The 19,783-nt window shown below is 41.1% G+C and overlaps 1 protein-coding gene across 1 annotated transcript; it reads left to right on the forward strand.

Annotated features, from left to right (window-relative positions):
* Positions 1 to 15,327, forward strand: Gja10 (gap junction protein, alpha 10, 62kDa). The gene is made up of 3 exons (XM_005415331.2): positions 1 to 38; positions 6,888 to 8,343; positions 15,264 to 15,327. Exons 2-3 carry the CDS (start codon positions 6,904 to 6,906, stop codon positions 15,300 to 15,302), a joined length of 1,479 nt encoding a protein of 492 aa, XP_005415388.2. The 5' UTR covers positions 1 to 38; positions 6,888 to 6,903; the 3' UTR covers positions 15,303 to 15,327.
* Positions 15,328 to 19,783: the final 4,456 nt, after the last annotated feature.

Genomic DNA, 19,783 nt, shown 5'->3' on the forward strand with positions numbered 1-19,783 from the left:
CGGAGCCAGCCAAGTACGGACTGAAACCTCCACAAACTGTAAGCTAAATAAACCTTTCCTTCCTTCATTTTGGGCGTTGGGTGTTTTGTCTCAGCAACTAGAGAAAAGTAACCAAGACACCTGCATATCTGTTGGAATCTGTTTTATAGGTTTCATTTCTTTCTTATATTGGACATTTGTGGTTTCCATCATTTTTCTAAGCTTTTTTTTCTATCCATATCTACTCTACAGTCACTAAACAAGTCTTTCTTTACTGTCACTATCTCTGTAGTTATCTGAGAAATTATTTCTGATTTGATTTTTTCTAGAGCCTCATTCATTTGCTTTGTATCCACTGTTGTCACTCCAGAGAGTCCAGATAGGTGGCTTTCAGATTGCTCCACCTCATTGCCTCCCAGGTTTGCCTTTGGTGAGCTGGATGTCTGGAGTTGCTTCTGCTTAATTGCCTTTGTTCTTTTTAGTTTAATTCCTGGGTTTATACTTGTAAATTGCCCATGGTGAACAGCTTTATTGCTAGTAGTTAGAACCCTTAGGAAATAACTACTTTTCAGAGGTATCTTCCAGGTGTAGCTGGCTTTTGGGTTTTGAGTCTATTCAAGATCTTACCTCTTCAATTTATTGAGGATGAGAAATTGTTGCCTACTTGGCCCAGAACCTGGTTCTTTGGCACTGGTTTATGGTATTTTTGATGGCCCTTAGGCAATCTCAATCTTTCTATGCCAGAAACAACAACAGCCACTGCTGTCTGCTGTGTCCACAGCTCTACTTCATTGGTGTGCTTCTCTGTGGGGGCCTCTGGGGTCGCCAGCAGTCACCCTGTGCCTGCAGATTTGAGCTACCTCTCCCATGCAGTGAGTCCAGGCTCAGGGAGAAAGCACGGCTGTCTCCTCCTTTTTCTTTGTTGAAGTTTCTCTCTTCACTCTAACCAGGGGTTTCAATTCTCACTTCAGATCCTTCCTGGATCCTGAGGACCCACTTCCCACCTTCTTCTTTTCCTCCTGTTGCTATATTCTGGTGTCTGGACATCAAATCTTGGAGAGGCTCTTTCTCTGCTGCTCAGCAGCTCTTTCTCTGCTGCCATCTTCCTGGAAGTCCTCTGCAGTTTTGTTTTTCTATCACTGCTATGGCTATTTTTTTTTTGGCACGGTGACACCTTATATCTGAAAGATTACAAACTTCTGGCTAGGAGCCTATTGGTAAAGCCAGTTCCTTCAATTTCTGTTAGGAATCCCTCATTCTGTCATTGTAAAGTCCTCTGTATCACATTAGCTGGTGAAGGACCTGACGCAAGTGAGCTTTCAGAAGGCAATGATCTCTTCTGCTGTTGCTATCCTTTGCCACGTGTACTTTCTCTTTGTTCTGTCAGCTTTCACAATCCTAAATATTTTACTGGTGCACAAAAAACCTACAACCCCTTCTGTTACAGGAGTTTTCTCACTGGGTGTGAATGAAGTGGCATGGTAAATATGGGTACTTTCTTGTTTTGGGGTGCTCATGATTAAACCCAGGGCCTCATACATGCTAAGCACCTCTGTATCACGGAGCTGTAGCTACAACTGCAAATATTGGCAGCATTCACTATCACATAGCAGGGAACTAGTGAAGAGCTCACCTGCCTGCATCTTCATCTTTTGTTGCTATTCTGAGATGTTTGTTTTCTGTAACTTTTCCGTTCCTTTCTACTTCTCTCTGTCTTGGTCCTGCTGACAAGTACGTAGATTCAACATAGCTTTAGTGAGAGTGAGAGCAGGAAAGTTGAAAAAAAAAAAAAACCAACTTGTTTTCCATATCAAGGGTTTTTAACCATTGGTGTTCTCACTCCTGCTTTGCTCCTCCTCCTTCCCATCAGGAATGCAGTGCCACCTTATTATGATGTTATTTCAGATCATTTTTGTCAGTTCATGAAAGTCTAGCCTATTTCATGCCTCTATTTTAGAGTATGTACTCACTTTCTAAGTCTTCAAGAATGGAGTCATCAGACTATCTGTGAAAGAATAACAAAATTACTGAAGCTTTATATCTCACAAAATTTTGATTTAAACAATTAGCTATGGGGTTTTACTTTATTTTCTAGTTTGAACATTTATTTTAAGGGTATTCAGTTTGTTATTTTGCAGGTGGATTGTATAGTTAAACATTGAAAGCTTTCTTGAACAGTGTACTTAATACTATTCAAATATGCATATTAATACATAATATGTTTTCATCTCTAGTTAATTCTGACAGTCAGTTGGTACTTGTAGTTAGTATAAGTTTAACCTCCTTTTCTGTCTACCTTTCATCATCATCCATTTTTTAATTTATTTATTTATTTTTATTTTTTTGGTTTTTTTCTGGTACCGGAAATTGAACTCACGACCTTGCGCTTGCCAGGCAGGCTCTGTGCTGCTGAGCTAAATCCCCAGCCCCATCATCATCCATTTTTAAAGTTAAGTGTTCTACAGAAATGGATAGTAGATATTGCGAAGTAGGAAGAAAATGTCCAAATGGGAAGGGGAACAATGAAGGAGGGAGAAGAGAGGAAGGAAAGGGCAAAAGAAAAAAAAGGAATAGAAAGAAAAAGTGGAAACAAAGGTTTTGTAAATGAGGGAAAGGAGGTTTGAAGAGAGGGAAGGGGAATGGGAAAAAAAAATCAAGATATGTCTACATACAAATTCCCTATGATGAATGTGACCATTATGCCATTATGTATATCAAAAGTGTACCAGCTGGGCATGGTGGGGCACGCCTGTAATCCCAGCACTCAGGAGGCTGAGGCAAGAGGATCGTTGCGAATTCAAGATCAGCCTCGGCTACAAAGGGAGCTCAAGGCCAGCCTGAACTGCATAGAGAGACCCTGTCTCAAAAAGACAAAAAAGCTGGGGATATAGCTCAGCAGCACAAAATCTGCCTGGCAAACTCAAGGTCCTGAGATTGATTCCCAGTACCAGAGGGGAAAAAAAAGACAAAAAAAAAATGTACCAATAAAATCAATTAAAAAATAAAATGAAGAGACAGAAAAAATAAAATTAAATGTCCTAGAGCTGGGTGTGGTGGCACATACCTGTAATCCTAGCACTGGGGAAGCTAAGGTAGGAGGACCGCTGCTGGTGCAAGCCCAGCCCAGATTACATAGTGAGTTCAAGTCCAGCCTGAACTACATATTGAGACTATGTCTCAAAGAACAAACAAAAAAATTGAGTGTCCTAAAGTAGAATAGGCAGGTGATACTTATGAACTATCAATCATTTTATGAGAGTGTATATTTGATGTGGAAAACACCAGGCTTAGCTATATGCCTAGGAGCTGAGATTTGAAGCCATCACTGGGTTCTAGTGATGTCCTTGGCCTCACTATTAGCATTTCTAGAATGGCAATAAGATCATGTACTTGCAATGTGAGTAGCAAAAGATGGTAGCGAGTTAGGAGAACTAGTTTCTATCAGTGCACTGAGTAGGTCACTCAGTCTCTCTGGAATTCAAAAATTTCTCCTCAAAAATCAGACCCAGGCTTTAGAACTACTATTGCCTTTCAGAGTCTCCATTGCAAAAGACAAATTTTTTTAGAGAAGTTGTATGTTTTGGCCTAATAGAGTATTGCTAAAATACATAATCTACAGATAGGCCTACCCTACCCCATCCATGGTCTAAGAATGTGTATTCTTTTAAATGTTTCTTCTTTTGGTACGGTGTGATTTGCAAGGACATTTTGGGTTTGATTGTCACCCCACTGTTCTTTGTTCACATTTAATGAAGCTAGACTCACCCCAGGCAGCTGTTTATGAAATTGAACAAGACACTATTGATCTGTATCAATTTGGACAGCAATCAATGAACTGAAAGAAACGCACCCAAATGAAAATCACGGTCGTTATTCACAAATGAAAAAGGGAAGTGCTGTTTGTTTCACTTTTAATTTCCAAATGTGATTCATGAGGAGAGGGTCCCGGATTGATGTCAGCTAGAAAAATACTACAAGATAATTGAGAAAGACCAAAGGACATTTTGAACCTTGGAGAACTGGGTTAGACTACATTGATCATTACTGTGGTCACTCTGGATTAGTGCCCCACAATCATCCAACCAGAGCCTTTATATCTGGAACCAGCAGTTTGTCCCACAGATTAGCCACTCATGGTGCTATTTTAAGGTTCTATGAGCACAGTTGTGATTTTTATCATCCACCTGTAAGGTAAGTGGTAAATATGTGGACTGTCTTGCTTTTGAGAAACATATAGGGTATCTTTGCTGGGGTAGAAAGCCAAGATCTGAAATTAAATGCAGGAAAAAATTACCAGAGTTTTACATGAGGAGATACTAGGTTAGTACTTACTAATGAAAGAAAATTGAGAACATTTCTGTAACCTGCAGTTACTTAAAGGTAAAAAGAAGTTCTTTCTAGAAAATTTAGATTACCAGTCTAAAGGATCTTGCCCTTGTATACTAATATGTAGGTTTTGTTTCTATTTTTCATATAGGCCTAGTTTATTTGCTACTTAAAATAATCTCCATGTTTAAAAATTATAGTGTCAAAAGAGAAGCACTATTTAGTTTAGAATTTCTAAAGAGAGAAGTTAACTGTGATGAATTAGCTCTTCTACTACTGGGTTTTTAAGTGGGAAAGAAGTCTTTTTAAAATAATAAGTAATGGCCAGAAATTTTTAGAGGCCAGAATATTTGTGGGAAAAGACCTTAACTTGTGATTTGACAGGATAGAGTTTAGGAAATTATTGCTTCAGTTAATGAGGTACAAATCCAACAATTTTAAAATGTACTTTTGGTTTTTGTTCTACTCTAAACCACAATGCCTTCTGGATATCTCTTTTCATGCTCAGTTTTTAAAAAAATATGTATTTTTTCAAATTCTAATTACTGACATTGATGTTCTTGAAAAGCCTAACTCTATTTCAAGATTATAAAACATATTTTTATGACTTAATACTTTTTGGCTTATGTTTTGCATTTAATACTTGTATGGCTTACATTTTCACATTTAATATTTCACATTTAAAATATTAAAAATATTTAATGTAACTTTAAATATTTAATTATTTTACATGTAAAATTTTACATTTAAAATTTGGCTCCTTGACTATGTCAGTGAAAGATTAAATATTTAATAAATTCATTGGGAATTATTTTGTGTTTGGAGATAATTAGGGAAAATTCTAAAATTCCTATTTTTCTCTTGTATTTTTCTGGATGACATTCATTTTTTTCTTTACAATCTTGGTTGACTTTATAGGTTAGTGGATGTTCTTAGTGATTAAGTACTGTGAGGGCTGGGACTAGACATTTCATGTTTGTGGTTGAGTTTCTGGCATCTGGCACAATGTCTAGTGACAGTAAGATTTTAGTTATTATTGTTATCATATCATTATCATCATCATCATCATCATTTTTATTATTATTGCAGTAGTTAGGATTGCTTATGCTAAGAAAGTGCTGTACCACTGAACTATACCTCCAACCTTTTAAAATTTTATTTTGTAATGGAGTCTCACTAAGCTCACCAGGCTGGCCTCGAACTTGCAATCCTCATGCCTCAGCCTCCCGAGTAGCTAGGAATACAGGTGTGTGCCACCACATCTGGTTAGTAAATATTATTGAATGGATGAATTATGGAAGGAGAAAAACTGTTTCGTTATCTGATTTAAGAATACTTTGAAGGTTTTCCTCTATATCTTTCATATCTAGAAGTCTTCCACTTCTTAGAAATCTTTTACCTACCAAGTATTTAACTTCAACAAATCTTGATAAACGTAATTTTTCTAGGGTAAACCAAGCAATCTCTTCACATCACCTGTGTGTTGATTTTTTCCTAGATTCCATTTCTAGAGAAGCAGTTTATATTCACTTTTCTTCTGAGTTATCAAACATTTCCACGAAGATATTATGCTCCAGATGTGACTTAGTGGATGTAATCACGTGTTGTTTCTGTGTCTGCCTAATCTTTACTGCTATCCTGATCTGAGCCAATTCCTGAGGGCTTCTTTGGCAGATTTTATTTATTTATACTTTATAAGCCACAAATAATATACCATGAGGTTCTACTTTGCTTCTTCTATTGATAGCTATTTCACTGATACAATCAAGGAGCCACATTTTAAACAGAAAAGACATTTCATTTCAATCAACTATTACATACTGACACCTTCTGTCTATAAAGATGAGGGTACTATAAAAAGTTGCTATCTGGAAAGAGGACATAAGGCACAAACATTACAAAACTCATCTAAACACAGTGCTACATGAGTGATGGTAAGAATTTAGGAAAGGGAAAATAACTGATTTTGGGTGGTTAGGGAAAAGTTCCTGAAGAGTTGAGATTTGTTTAAGATTATGGCTGGGTGTGGTGTGGCACACGCCTGTAATACCAGCACTTGGGAGGTTGAGGCAGGAGGGTCGTTGCAAGTTCGACACCAACCTGGGCTACAAAGTGAGCTCAAGGCCAGCCTGAACTGCACAGCGAGACCCTGTCCTAAAAAACAAAAAGACAAAAAAATAATTATGTTAGATTCATGATAAACACTGCATTTCATATAAGTAGAAAAATAAAAAAACCTGTGGAATGAGAATGCATTGTGAAAGTGTAAAGACCATGTTAATGAACCAGTGTAGTGGAATGACAGACAACTATGTGAGGGACTAGAAGAGGATAAGAAATAAATTGAGTGGTTGTGATGGGTTTAAAAAAACTGATATTGCTTGGATGAAACTGATATCCCTTGATGAAACATCCTGTTTCATCAAGCATGAAAGCATCCTGTTTCATCAAATATTAGGGCTGGAAAATCCTCGATAATTTTGCTGAAAAAAAAACCCCTGCTATATTCATGAGCATGTTTTCTTATTCTTGTACATTACATCCCTGTGTATATTAACCTCAGTGTTTGCTGTATATTTCAGACATTAATTTGGAATCATGGGGGACTGGAACTTATTGGGTGGCATCCTAGAGGAAGTTCACTCCTACTCAACCATAGTGGGGAAAATCTGGCTGACCATCCTCTTCATCTTCCGAATGCTGGTACTTGGTGTGGCTGCCGAGGATGTCTGGGATGATGAACAGTCAGCCTTTGCCTGCAACACCCAGCAACCAGGCTGCAGCAATATCTGCTATGATGACGCTTTCCCGATCTCTTTGATCAGATTCTGGGTTTTGCAGATCATCTTTGTGTCTTCTCCTTCTCTGGTGTACATGGGTCATGCACTTTACAGACTCAGAGATTTTGAGAAAGAGAGGCAGAGGAAGAAGTCACACTTCAGAGCCCAAATGGAGAATCCGGAGCTTGACATGGAGGAACACCAAAGGATAGATAGGGAGCTGAGGAGGTTGGAGGAACAGAAGAGGATCCACAAAGTCCCTTTGAAAGGACGTCTGCTACGTACTTATGTCTTACACATTTTGACCAGATCTGTGCTAGAAGTAGGGTTTATGATAGGCCAATATATTCTCTATGGGTTTCAAATACAACCTCTTTACAAATGCACCCGACCTCCTTGCCCCAACGTAGTGGATTGTTTTGTTTCTAGACCCACAGAGAAGACCATCTTCATGCTCTTTATGCACAGCATTGCAGCCATCTCCTTGTTACTGAATATATTGGAAATATTTCATCTTGGCATTAGGAAGATCGTGAGGGCACTTTATGATCAATCCAGCAGTGGGGACACTGAGAACGAAAGAGGTCCTCCATTCCTTTTGAAGAGATATTCAGGGGCCCACCAGTGTACGATTTGCTCTTCCTTACCTGAAAGAACTTTACTTCAAGCCAACCACCACCAACAGCAGGTCACCCAAGTCAATTTTCCAGAGTCGAAAACTATGTGGCACATTCCACAGCCCAGGCAACTTGAGGCTGACTTTTCTTGTAGCAAAAAAGACTGGCCCGAGAAGGATCAGCACAGCGGACAGCTCCACGCCCACAGCCCAAGCCTCCAGGATGGCAGTGCCAGGATTCAGCACCCGGGACAGCAACCAAACAATTCCTCCTCTGGCCTTCAGACTACAAAGTCCCAGTCCTGGGTAGGTATGGTGATGGCCTCTAGACACGGCCCATCGTATAAATTAGGAACGTGGGAACAATCCCAGGACTTGGCACCCCCAGGTGAACCTGTCACAGATCTGCACCGTCACTGCAGAGACAGTGATGGCAGTGTGAGAGAGAGTGGGGTCTGGATAGAAAGATCTCACCCAGGCAGCCGCAAGGCCAGTTTTCTTTCCAGATGGATGTCTGAGAAGGGACAGCTGCACAGCGACTCAAGAAGCTCCAGTTCTCTGAATAGCTCCTGCTTAGATTTTCCACACCGAGAAAACAGTCCCTCTCCTCTTCCCTCATCCACTGGGCGCAGAACATCAATGGTAAGCAAATACAGACAGCCATACTGATCACAGAATGATCACAAAAGCTGACCTACTCTGGCTACCTCTTCCTTTCTTCCTTCCTGGCATGAATATATACGTGTGTTAATAGAGAAGAAAATGTAGAAGGAAATTAATTTATGAAAAGATAAATTCATTCATTCAATAATTCAACTAACTTCAATTTAATTAACAAATAAAACACGTAGATATTTACTTTATACCAATCACTCTTGTAAATATTGAGTGTATAAATGGATGAAATACTGTCTTCTTCCATCAAAGGGCTCAGATTATACATGGGAGAGATAGACAGACGTATATTTAGGTGTGACCAAGAGTAGGGTGCCATGTTATTGGGGGTAGGTAGGCTAAAGAGGTACAGATGGGTCACAGAAACCTTTGTGGCTGAACTTACTTTGAACTGAATCTTGAAAGATGTGGTGAGTTTCTCCAGAACTAGAACTGAACACAACCTTAGTAGAAGAAACATTACAAAGGCATAGCAGAACTGTCTGAGAAACTGTAGGTGGTTAGAACAATGAGAAACAGGGGGGCTGTGGGGAGATGGCAGAGTGGAGAAGTGGGCATAAAGGTCTTGTAGGGAGGTAATGGAGAAGCAACAAAGATCTGAGGTAGAGGAGGGGCCAGATCACAATTGTACTTTAGAAAGCTTTGTCACAACGTGGGAAATGGATCCGAGGTGGAATCATTTGTAACCTTGAGTTGCTCTTCTACCAAGGTAGGCAGGTATCTACCATTGTTTTAATACTTCTGGCATTTAAAAGTCATATACAAATATTTAGTGATATATTTCACTAACACTGAAAACAATACTGTATTGATTTTTATTTTGTTCTTTGAAATGTCATTGTGATATTAACATTCCTTGGCCGTTGTAAAACATAATGGATATTTACCGGGGACTCTTCTCAATTCTGGAACAAAAGATGACATTTGTTTTGTTCATTGCTCTTAAGAGTCAGCTGCGCTAATTAGCTTTCCTGTTGCTGGGAGACAATGCCTGCGCCTACAGTTTAACGGGAGAAAAGGTTTACTTTGGTTTACTTCAGGCAATTCAGCACATGATTGGCAGGTGCCAATGCAGGAATATAACAGTGGAAGGGGATTGTGGAGCAAGTTTCTTAGTTCATGGTGGCCAGGAATCAGAGGAGGGGAACAAGGCCAGAGAGGAAAGGGTAAGGGACCACATCTAGACCCCAAAGCTACACCTCCATGACACACCAGTCATGACCAAGAAAGGTGCTTCATCAATCCCTCAGGCAAATCCCAAAGCCAAGCAAGGTGACATCATACCTCTTGTTAACTTGATACCCAAAGTCAGTTTTCCATTAAAAAGGAAACTCCTCCACGTTTTGTGGGAAAGCTTCTTAGCTGAGCTTACATGGTTGAGTTCAGACATTTGCTTTTTGCTTATGTAACCCTTTGCATTAATAACAATTGAACCCCTTTACCCCAGTTTCATATACCCTCTGTGTTTGCAGATACTATTGTTCTTCAATTAAAGCCTTACTTTATGTAAGAATCAGCCTATTTGGAGCTGAGCAGGGTGGCACATGCCTGTAATTCCAGCACTGGAGAGGCTGAAGCAGGTGGATCTATATGAGTTTGAGGAAACCCTTGGTAACATAGTGAGTTCAACACCAGCCTGAACTACATAAAGGATATCAGCCTATTTGGCTTTTAACTAAAATGCTTTTTCAAATGAATACATCTCATTAAGTTGCCCAGGCTTTCCTTGAACTTGCAATCCTCCTCGCTCAGCCTCATGAATAGCTGGATTTACAGACATGCATCACCATGCCCAGCTTTCTCTGTCTCCTAAATGTCTCATCTCCAATTTCCTTTTCTTTTTTGAAGAGGGGTTCTTACTGTGTTGGCCAGGCTTGCCTTGAACACCTAGGATCAAGTAATCCTTCAGCCTCACCCTCCCAGGTCGCTGGGCCTATGGGTGTACACTACTGTGCCTGGCCTATTGCCCTGCCCCACTGCCCCTTAACATCACCACACGAGGACCAAACTCCCAATACATGAACCCTTTGAGGGACACACTTAAATCATATCTAACTATACCTGCCATACAATCTGTAATTCCTAGCCTGGAATCTTATTTTTTCTTGGTGGTACCAGGAGTCGAACTCATGACCTCTCACTTGCCAGACAGGCACGATGCCGCTGAGCTATATCTCCAGCCTAAATTTAAATTTTTATCAATATATAATTGATTACATTCACTGTGGGGTGTGGGTACACATACATGACACATCTTAATTCTTTTTATGTCCCCTTCCCCTTCCTTTCTTTCTTCCTCCCTTGATCATTTGGTCTCCTTTCTATTTGCAAAAAAATCCATCTTTCTGTTTCTTATTATCTATCTTTATTTTGCTCTTTATTTATTCTTTGGGTTTATCACATAAGAGAAACCGTATGATATTTAAACTTGTATGTCTCATTGATTTCACTTATATTATGCTCTCCAGGTGCATCCATTTTCTTACAGATGACTCAAATTAATCCTTCTTGATAGCAGAGTAGTACTCCATTGTATATAAATACCACATTTTCTTTATCCATTCATCTGTTGGTGGATATATAGGCCACTTCCAAGATTTAGCTTTTCGGAGTTGTGCTGATATCAACGTCGATATGCATGCATCATTGTAATGTGATGTCTTTAACTCTTTTGGGAAGATACCTAGAAGGGGGCTAGCCAGGTTGGAAGAAATTTCTACTTTTGGTTTTCTGAGGAATCTCTGTGCTGATTTCCATAGTGTCTGGACTAGATTACATTTTTTTTTTGTCTTTTTTACCACTCCTAAATCTGTTCCCTCCTCATTTATTCAGACATTGAGTAATATTTTCATTAATGCTGACGAGGTACAAGGAACTGTTGTAGGTGTTAGAATTAAACAGGAAAAAGATGAAGTCCTTGCCCTCATAGTAAAGCAAAATGAATAAATTTCAGTTAAGATGTGTTATGTACACATAGCAACTCCCCATGGGGAATGTAATCGCTACGTACTGCATGCATGTACTAACTAATCAAAATAATTTCAGGTAGTTTAAAGTGCCAGCAGAAAAATAACAGTAGTGTGACCAAAAGGATATGGGAAGTAGATGTTACTACCTTAAATGAGGTCTTCAGGGGAGACCCTCAAAAAGGTGAGAATCAAAGGAACCAATGTGCCGAGGTCTTGAGGCAGGTGGGGTATCTCAGGCAGAGGCACTAGTAAGTGCAGAGATCCTCTGTTCATTGGAGCTACAGCAAGAGTGTGCTCTTGTGACCATGACTGAGGAGGGAAGTGGGGATGAGGTCGGATTGGGCAGGGACTTAATACGTCGGGCCATATAGACCATGAATAGGAATCTGGGTTGGATGACACAGCAGTAGGCATGGGCTGATATACACGTCTTCTTGTTTTCTGTTCAATCACTCTTTCTGGAGAATCTACTGTAGGAATAAGAATAGAATTGGGGAGACCAGTTAAGAGGTTCGTGTAGTGGTCTATTGAGATATGAAGTGGTACTACTGTTAATAACTTGGAAGAACAACAGGTTTTTTTATTTCTTATTTTTCAAATTAAAGTAAAAATGCTCATTTAAGGACGTTCAAACACTACGCAAAAATAGAGTGAAACTGACCGTGGATAAGTTAATCTTTTGTTCTCACCTGGGTTCAACCCCATTTCCTTCTCCACTGCGACCTCTGTGGACAGCATGGGGGATGTGCTTCCTTTTCTCTTAATATCTTCAAAGCTGCTCTCAGAGGACAAACACAAATCCATTTATATTTCTTACGTAAAACATGTAAATACGATCATATTCTAGAGATGTCTCTGCAACTTGCTTCTGCTCACTTAATGTCACAAGGGCCTTTGTTAGTGCCTCTGGTGTTGCCTCTGTTTTTATATCAGCTCATATTTTTCCATGTTGGATCATATTTTTTCATCTCATGGATCAACCATAAGATGCCTGATGGCTACTTAAAATGCTTCTAACCTTTTCTACTACAAATAATGTTGCAGTGAATATTTTATGTCTATATCTTTGAATAGGTACTTACAAGTGTTGTTTGTTTTCATAAGTATGAACATGTTACATCTTGATAAATGCTGCCACATTTTGCTTAGAAAGGGCTATTCCAATTTATCCTCTCACCAGCACATTAGCACCCAACTCCCCATACTTTTGCTATTTATTTATTTATTTATTTATTTAGTCTTTTTTGAGGCAGAGTCTCACTATGTAGTTCAAGCTGGTCTTGAGCTCACTGTGTAACCCAGGCTGGTCTCGAACTCACAACGATCCTCCTGCCTCAGCCTCCTGAGTACTGGGATTATAGGTGTGTGCCACTTCACCCAGCTAGTTTTGCCAACAGTAGATAATATCTTATTCCTGCTGCCCAATCTGATGATCAGAAATATTTGTTTTAATTTATATTTCTGTGATTACTAAGTTGGATATATGCTTATTTACCATCTTTATTTCTACTGTAAATTGTCCTTGCCTATTTTTATGTTGGAATCTTTCTTTTGATTTTAGGATCCTTATACATTAACCCCTCATCTACATAGATACTGAAAGTCTTTTTTTGGTACCAGGAATCGAACTCATGACCTTGTGCTTGCCAGGCAGGCACTGTGCCACTGAGCTATATCCCTGGCTTGAAAGTCTTTTTGAACAGTTTGCTTGTTTTTTATCTTTTTTTTTTTTTTCATCTTTTTGAGACGGGGTCTCACTATGCAGTTCAGGTTGGCCTTGAGCTCATGTTGTAGCCCAGGTTGGTCTCGAACTTACAATGATCCTCCTGCCTCAGCTTCTCAGGTGCTGGGATTACAGGCGTGTGCTGCCACGCCTGGCTTGTTTTTTATCTTTAATATTATTTTTAAACTTTTAATATATTAATTATGAAGATCTCTTCAACCTCTAAGTTTTTTTAAAATCTCATTTGGGAAGGTATTTTTCTACTCAACATTATTATTATTATTATTAATTTGGTTTTTTTGAGACAGGGTTTCACTCTGCATTTCAGGCTCGCCTTGAGCTCACTTTGAGCCCAAGCTGGTCTTGAATTTGCAACAATCCTCCTGCCTCAGCCTCTTGAGTGCTGGGATTACAGGTGTGTGCCAGCACTTCTGGCTGTACTCAACATTATTAACAAGGGTGTTGTTAAATGGCTATGTGGCAGGTGGATTACTATACTTTATCAAACTCTTTGGCCAAGCAGTTTGGCCCAATTTATCAATTATCAAAGCATCTTAAGAGGATGAAGAATAACACTCACTTTCTTGAGGGGCTGATCAGGTCTACATGCTGCCATGGGGTTAATGTAACCTTATGACAATTTCCATTTTATGGATAACAGGTTACTTTGCAAAGTCACATAGTTAGGTTGTGGTGTAGCAGAGTGCTTGAGACATATGTTAGCAGGGAATAAATTGATCTTCATTGGATGAAGAATGAGCTGAAATTTTGTCCTCAGCCTGGTTGTTTCAGATCCAACTTTTTCTCCTATATCCCATTGCTCTCCCTTGGGAGGGAGCTTGAGTTTAGCATATGTTTAGGATCAGGAATAGATTGTTTAAAAATGGAATATTCTATATTTGAATTGGTTTCCTCCTTCCACTTATTTGAAAGGTGAAAACCTGCCTAATTGCAGAGGAGACTAAACTGACAGGAAAGAATTGGCCATTTAATTTCAGGTTTGCTTCTTTTTTTTTTTTTTCCTGGTACCGGGAATCAAACTCACGACCTCACACTTGCCAGGCAGGCGCTGTGCCGCTGAGCTAAGTCTCCAGCCCCCTAATTTCAGGTTTGGATTTTGGACAAAACAACAACAGGAGGAGAAGGTAGGTAAGACTCGACTCTTTCACAGTAATTTTATCAGGCAGTACGACCCCACCCATAACATTGATCTCTGAGGAAAGAGGGAAAGTCATTGTAGTGGATTGATAACTGGTGGTCAACTTATAACCCCCAGCTGAACTGAGTAAGTGTGGTGCTGGGTGTGGGAGGCCCACCTGAGGACTGTTGCCAGCAGCATAAGAGGCAGACCTGGAGAAGAAGAGGCAGGCTGTTGGGAACTGAGAGAGGCTGTGGGGAGCTGGCTTTCCTGATGAACTTGGCTGTTTTCATCCTCCGAGGAGCTCAGGACCTCGCTGGCACTGAGAATGGCTTCAGTTCACTTTGGAGAGCTCTGGTCCTCACTTTGAGCATAGCTTCCTGGCTCCGGAGGGGAAGATGGTGCACTGCCGGCCTCCAGGAAAAGCTTGCTGCGTTGGTTTCCCTGATGGGAACTCGGCCATCCTGATCATTGGAGGAGCTCGGGACCTCACAGTTGCCGAGGATGGCCATGATACCTTTTGGGGGAGTTGTGGTTCTTCTGAGCATCACTTCCTGGCTCCAGTGCAGATCCCTCAGCCTGCTAGCACAGGTCCTTCATCCTGCTGGCACAGACTTCGTTTTGGGCCTTCCCAGAAGATCCATGAAACAGGCCTGCATGAGACGTTGTCATGGGCTCCGGGCCTCCAGCTGGATTCATGGGAGGCATTGTTATGAGCTCTGGGTATTCAGCTCAACTCATGTAGGACATTGTTGTGGGATCCAGGTCCTCAGCTGGATTCCTTGGTCTTAATATGTGGACAAATTTTCTGCACTCTTTTGTATACTGTTCTTTGGGTGACTATTATAAATAATCATATAAAGTATGTGTCCTGTATTATATTGTTCCCCTTGCAAAATAAGCCCCAAACCAACACAGTCGTCCTCTGTAGAAGGTTTTGTTTGGGTTTGTGATGCAGCATATTTGTGACAGAGTCCCAGGTGGGTGAGCAGTGTTTTTTTTTTTTTTTTAGAAGCCTTTGGATTATATATTGTTTTCTGTTTCCTCTCTCTTTCAGAACATGCTTCTAGAACTATCATCTATTATGAAAAAATAATGCACCAGGAGCAGCTGCTGTCTACAGGAGGAAAGTTGTACTTTTGTCACATCAAACTATGGAAGAACTTTGGAACTCACATCTTTCACAGTGCTCTAGTTTGGATCTGAAATGTCCCCAAAGGCCTGTGTCTTCTAGGCTTGGTTTCCCGGCTTGGCATTGTTGGGAGATAGTGAAGGTGGGCCTACCGGGAGGTCTTGGGTCATGGTGGGGGACTATGCCCTTGCAGGGGACCGTGGAACTCCACTTCTTTCCTTTTCTCTCACGTCCTGGCTATAAGGTGAGTGATTTTCCTTACCATATGCTCCTACCATGGTGTGCTGCCTTGCCGTAGGCCCCAAAGCAGCCAGGCCAACCAACCATGGATGGAAACCTCTAAAACTATGAGCTCAAATATACTTTGCTGGTTTTCTTTATTTGTTTTCAGACAGAGTCTCACTACGTAGTTCAGGCTGTCCTTGAACTCATCTATAGCCCAGGCTGGCCTCAAACTCATGTTGACCCTCCTTCCTCCACCTCCCAAGTGCTGCGATTTCAGCTGTGTGCCACTATGCCTGCCCAAGTTTTCTCTAAGTTAATTATCTGAGTTATTTGTTATAGCGATAGAAAGCTAACACACACACACACACTAAGGCACCTGGCAGGCACCATGCTGTGTACCAGGTCTTTTGAATCAGGGATCTTCTCTACAGGAAACCCTTCCCTTATGGGGGCTGGAGTCGTCTTGTCTTTGCCACACCTGAAGCAGTTTGAAACCCAGGGTGACAGAACTTGTGCACCATGAGAGGAAATGTAGAGGCAAGAGCTTCTGCTGTCCTGAGAAGGAGAAGTAGAATATAGTTCCCCTGTCCCATCTGCAGTAGACTAGTGGGACACCTAGAGGGAGCACCCAGTTCTGCAGCAGCAGTAGTTGGCTCCTTGAACATCCTCCGGAGCAGGTCTGGAGCTCTGCACTCAGCTTGGGTTTAATAGGCTTCCTGTGTGCAAAAAGGAGGCCAGTGAGAAATGTTTCATTCTCCTGTCATCATTTAATTTCTTGGAGATGACCCAGCTGAATTTTTAGTTCATAAACGCCATAGAAAAAAATATTGCCAAATACATTTTATGATATGACCGTATGTTTTCGCTGCTGTCGTTCATCAGTAGTGATGCCTTGACCGTGGCCCAACAGGTGTTCCCTGGGGATTAGCAGAAACTAGAACCCCTTTTTATCCTCTCAGTGGTCCTGGGCCATACAGGAGAGGTGCCTCAAAAAGCATGAGGCCTGTGTGATGTGTGCTAATGGGCTGATTCATGAGGCTGCTTGGCTGGTTGTGACTTGTATGAGTTCTGAAAGGAGTCACTAAGCTCCTCCATCTTCCATCCCATGGCCAGTCTGATCCTAGACCTGACCACACCCTTGTAAGTAATAAAAGCTTCAAGTTATAAGAAGGATCAAGGTCACAAGGCTCTACATCATCTGTGCGCTGTGAGATGAAACCCAGAGGAAATCTGTGTACTGGCTTCTGCCTCTGACCTCTTCCCTACCTTACGTACTAAACTGCCTTCAGTTCTCTGGATCCACAAAGAAGTAGGCTGATGGACAACCTCCACTATATTTTGGGTTTTTTATTTTCATAAGCCTTGTTATGTTTTCCAGTCTGGATTTGCACTCTTGAGCTCAAGTGATCTTCTTGCCTTGGCCTCCCTTGTAATTAGGACTGTAGGTGTGTACCACCACATCGGGCCTGGGGACTCATTATTTCTGATGGCGGCAGTTCGAGCATCTTCTCCGCCAACCATGTTTCTTGGTATAGCAACAGGTATCATTCTTTTCTGGTAGATGACAATTTTTATTTTTAGCCAAAGTGGCACATACTAGATCTACCTTATTTCCAGAAAATACTTTTTATCGAGTCAGAGTCTTGGTATATAGTTCAGAGTGTTCTTGAACTCACTATGTAGCCTAGGCTGGCACCAAACTCACAGTGACCCACCTGCCTCAGCCTCACGAGTGCTGGGATTGCAGGCAGGCACCACCATGTCCAGCTCCAGAAGTTACTTTCTGACCATCAGAAATGGTCTCTCCATTTCAGGAGGTGCTCAGCAGCTGGGCAGCTGCTGAGATGTTGCAGAAGGCAGCCTAACACCGGCTGGGGATGACCTATGCTTCTAGCCCGAACAGTACCAAAATCTTCCCTGTTCTCATGTTTTGCAGAGGTGGGCTGTGAAAGCATGGTCTTTAGACAGGGAGTTTGTAGAAGAGGCAGTGAAGATCTGGCAGATGAAATCACCTTGGGGCAATATCCAACCAGATCGCTGTTAAGGTGCTTCCGGGGTTGTTGCTACTCATTCCTATTTTATAAATAAGACAACAAAATTCAAAGATCAATGAACTTTCCCAGCAGCAAAGGTCACCTAGGGGAAGTGCCCACAGGAGTCTAAACTCAGGCCTGGCTACTCTGAGGCCATTTTTCTCCAGGAAGTCCTGCTTTCCTGTCTATAGGAGTCAGCGGCCCCTGGGAAATAATTCATTTATAAATATCTCTGCCTGACTAGCCTGTGAAAACATTAAAGATAAAGCCTCTGCATTTTAAATTTTAGATGCTCAGCATAGCACATGTATTAGTTGAATGAATATATGTTAAATGCCCAAAACAATACCCTTCTCCATTAATTCTGATTTTCCCATCTTTATTCATTTTTCACTGTTCTGTCATGTCTTGTCAACAGGTTTATGATGAGACCTTTTCAGAACTCTGTATGGCAGCATTTCCCCCTTTTTGTAATGTAAATTCCCTTCGGCCTGAGAAGGTTTTTACAGAGTTGTCAAGCACACAGCACAAATAGAGGTTAAAAAAATTTGAAAGGCCCAGTGCAAAGTGTAATGCTTCCCGTCTCTGCTGGTATCAGTGTCTCTGAAGGTTTCCGGTCATTGTTTTGGGGTAAGGGTCACCGCCTTGGGTGTGCTTATCATCAAGAGGTTAGGCCAGAAACTTGTCATGGAGAACGAGTGATGCCGTTTTCTGGTCAAACAGGCCAGGGGCAGGCAAGTGTCATGACCTGCAGGAGCTGGAGGTGGGTGTGGGGCAGCAGATGCCGCACTCTTAAGATGAAAAGAGCAACACTTGCATAGTGAGACGCGTAGCTTTCTCCATGCTCACTTACACCAGGAAAGCATACGTGCTCAGTGGGAAGAACGGGCACCCTCTCCTGCTCAGCACTCTGACACCAGCTGGTGTTAGACATCAAGCATTGTACAATCTTGTTAGTGTGTCCCACTTCAAAGGGTGGGGTGGTAAGTGGGAGAAAAGTCAGCAATTCTAAAGTGATTTCAAAGAACAACTTATTTCCAAGTACACACAACAAAAGAGCTGGCAGAGCTCGATGTAGAAGGATCCAGTCCTCACCATGCCCTGGAAGTAGACACGAATTACTCCTATGGAATACATTCAATGAGGGAAGAAAATGTCCACTGCCCATGTAGGGCCAGGCAGTGCTTGACTGCTTTATTTCTCTAGGGTGGATAGCTGATGAGGTTTATTTTGTTTCAAACTATGGCTGTCATTCTTGCCACAAGAGCAAATGTCAAGGTTGAAGGTGTAAAGGAACTATCACTTCTAAATGACCAGGTTTTTCTAATGAAAAATTTGGGACTATGAAACCCCCTGTTTTTCTCAGAATGGACTGAGTACTTCATGGGTTTAGGCAAGGATAATCTACCTCTTGCACCTAAGGTTGTATGACTGTGTTATTTTCCTAAAAGCACAGAACTTAGTGCTTTCTGGAAGCCTTCTTTGACTCGATAGTTGCATGTGGTTGCTTGTTGAAGCAGCAGCATTTAGCAACTTTTAATTTTGGTTTTCTTATCTGTTGTGTGGGACATGGCCTGGATCCCACATATTTCTAGAAACTTGGATCTGATGGGGGCGTAATGTGCATTCATTATTCAGAGCCTCACTGCCAGCTCAACCAGAATGCGCCTGTTGTCTTCCAGTGGCTTCCCTCTTACCTCCTACTGCAAGTCCCGTGGTGATCATGGACATCTGGCCTGGTTATTAAACACAGCTTTCTAGCTTAACTTCCAAAGTACAATTCTAAGTTCTTTTTACTTCCCAAGTACTATTCTAATTTTTGTTGTATTAGTACATGTTTGCAGCACATAATTACATTCCGTAGAGGGAGCTGTACATCTCTTAATTCTTTTTATGCCCCCTTCTCTCCTCCTCTTTCCTCCATTACTGGTACCTTTTCCTTTTGCAATATATCTATCCTACATTTCTTATTATCTATCTTTCATTTTGCTCTTTGTTTGTACTTTTGATTTCTCATACAGGAGAAACTATACAATCTTTAAACTTATGTGGCTGATTAATTTTATTTAACATTATGGTTTTAAGGTGCATCCATTTTTCAAATGACTCAAGTTTATCCTTCTTTATGATGAGATAGTACCCCATTGTGTATAAATACACCACTTTCTTTATCCATTCATCTGTTGA

This window comes from Chinchilla lanigera, unplaced genomic scaffold, assembly GCF_000276665.1.
Source record: "Chinchilla lanigera isolate Chin_1 unplaced genomic scaffold, ChiLan1.0 scaffold00010, whole genome shotgun sequence".
In the NCBI taxonomy this organism is placed as follows: Eukaryota; Metazoa; Chordata; class Mammalia; order Rodentia; family Chinchillidae; genus Chinchilla; species Chinchilla lanigera.

What these genes read in the sequence shown, in the direction of transcription:
- Gja10 (XM_005415331.2), top strand. Translation starts at nt 6,904, where the DNA reads ATGGGGGACTGGAACTTATTGGGTGGCATCCTAGAGGAAGTTCACTCC. An exon ending in CTGGGCGCAGAACATCAATG is followed by an intron (nt 8,344 to 15,263) that starts GTAAGCAAATAC and finishes TCTCTCTTTCAG; the next exon opens with AACATGCTTCTAGAACTATC.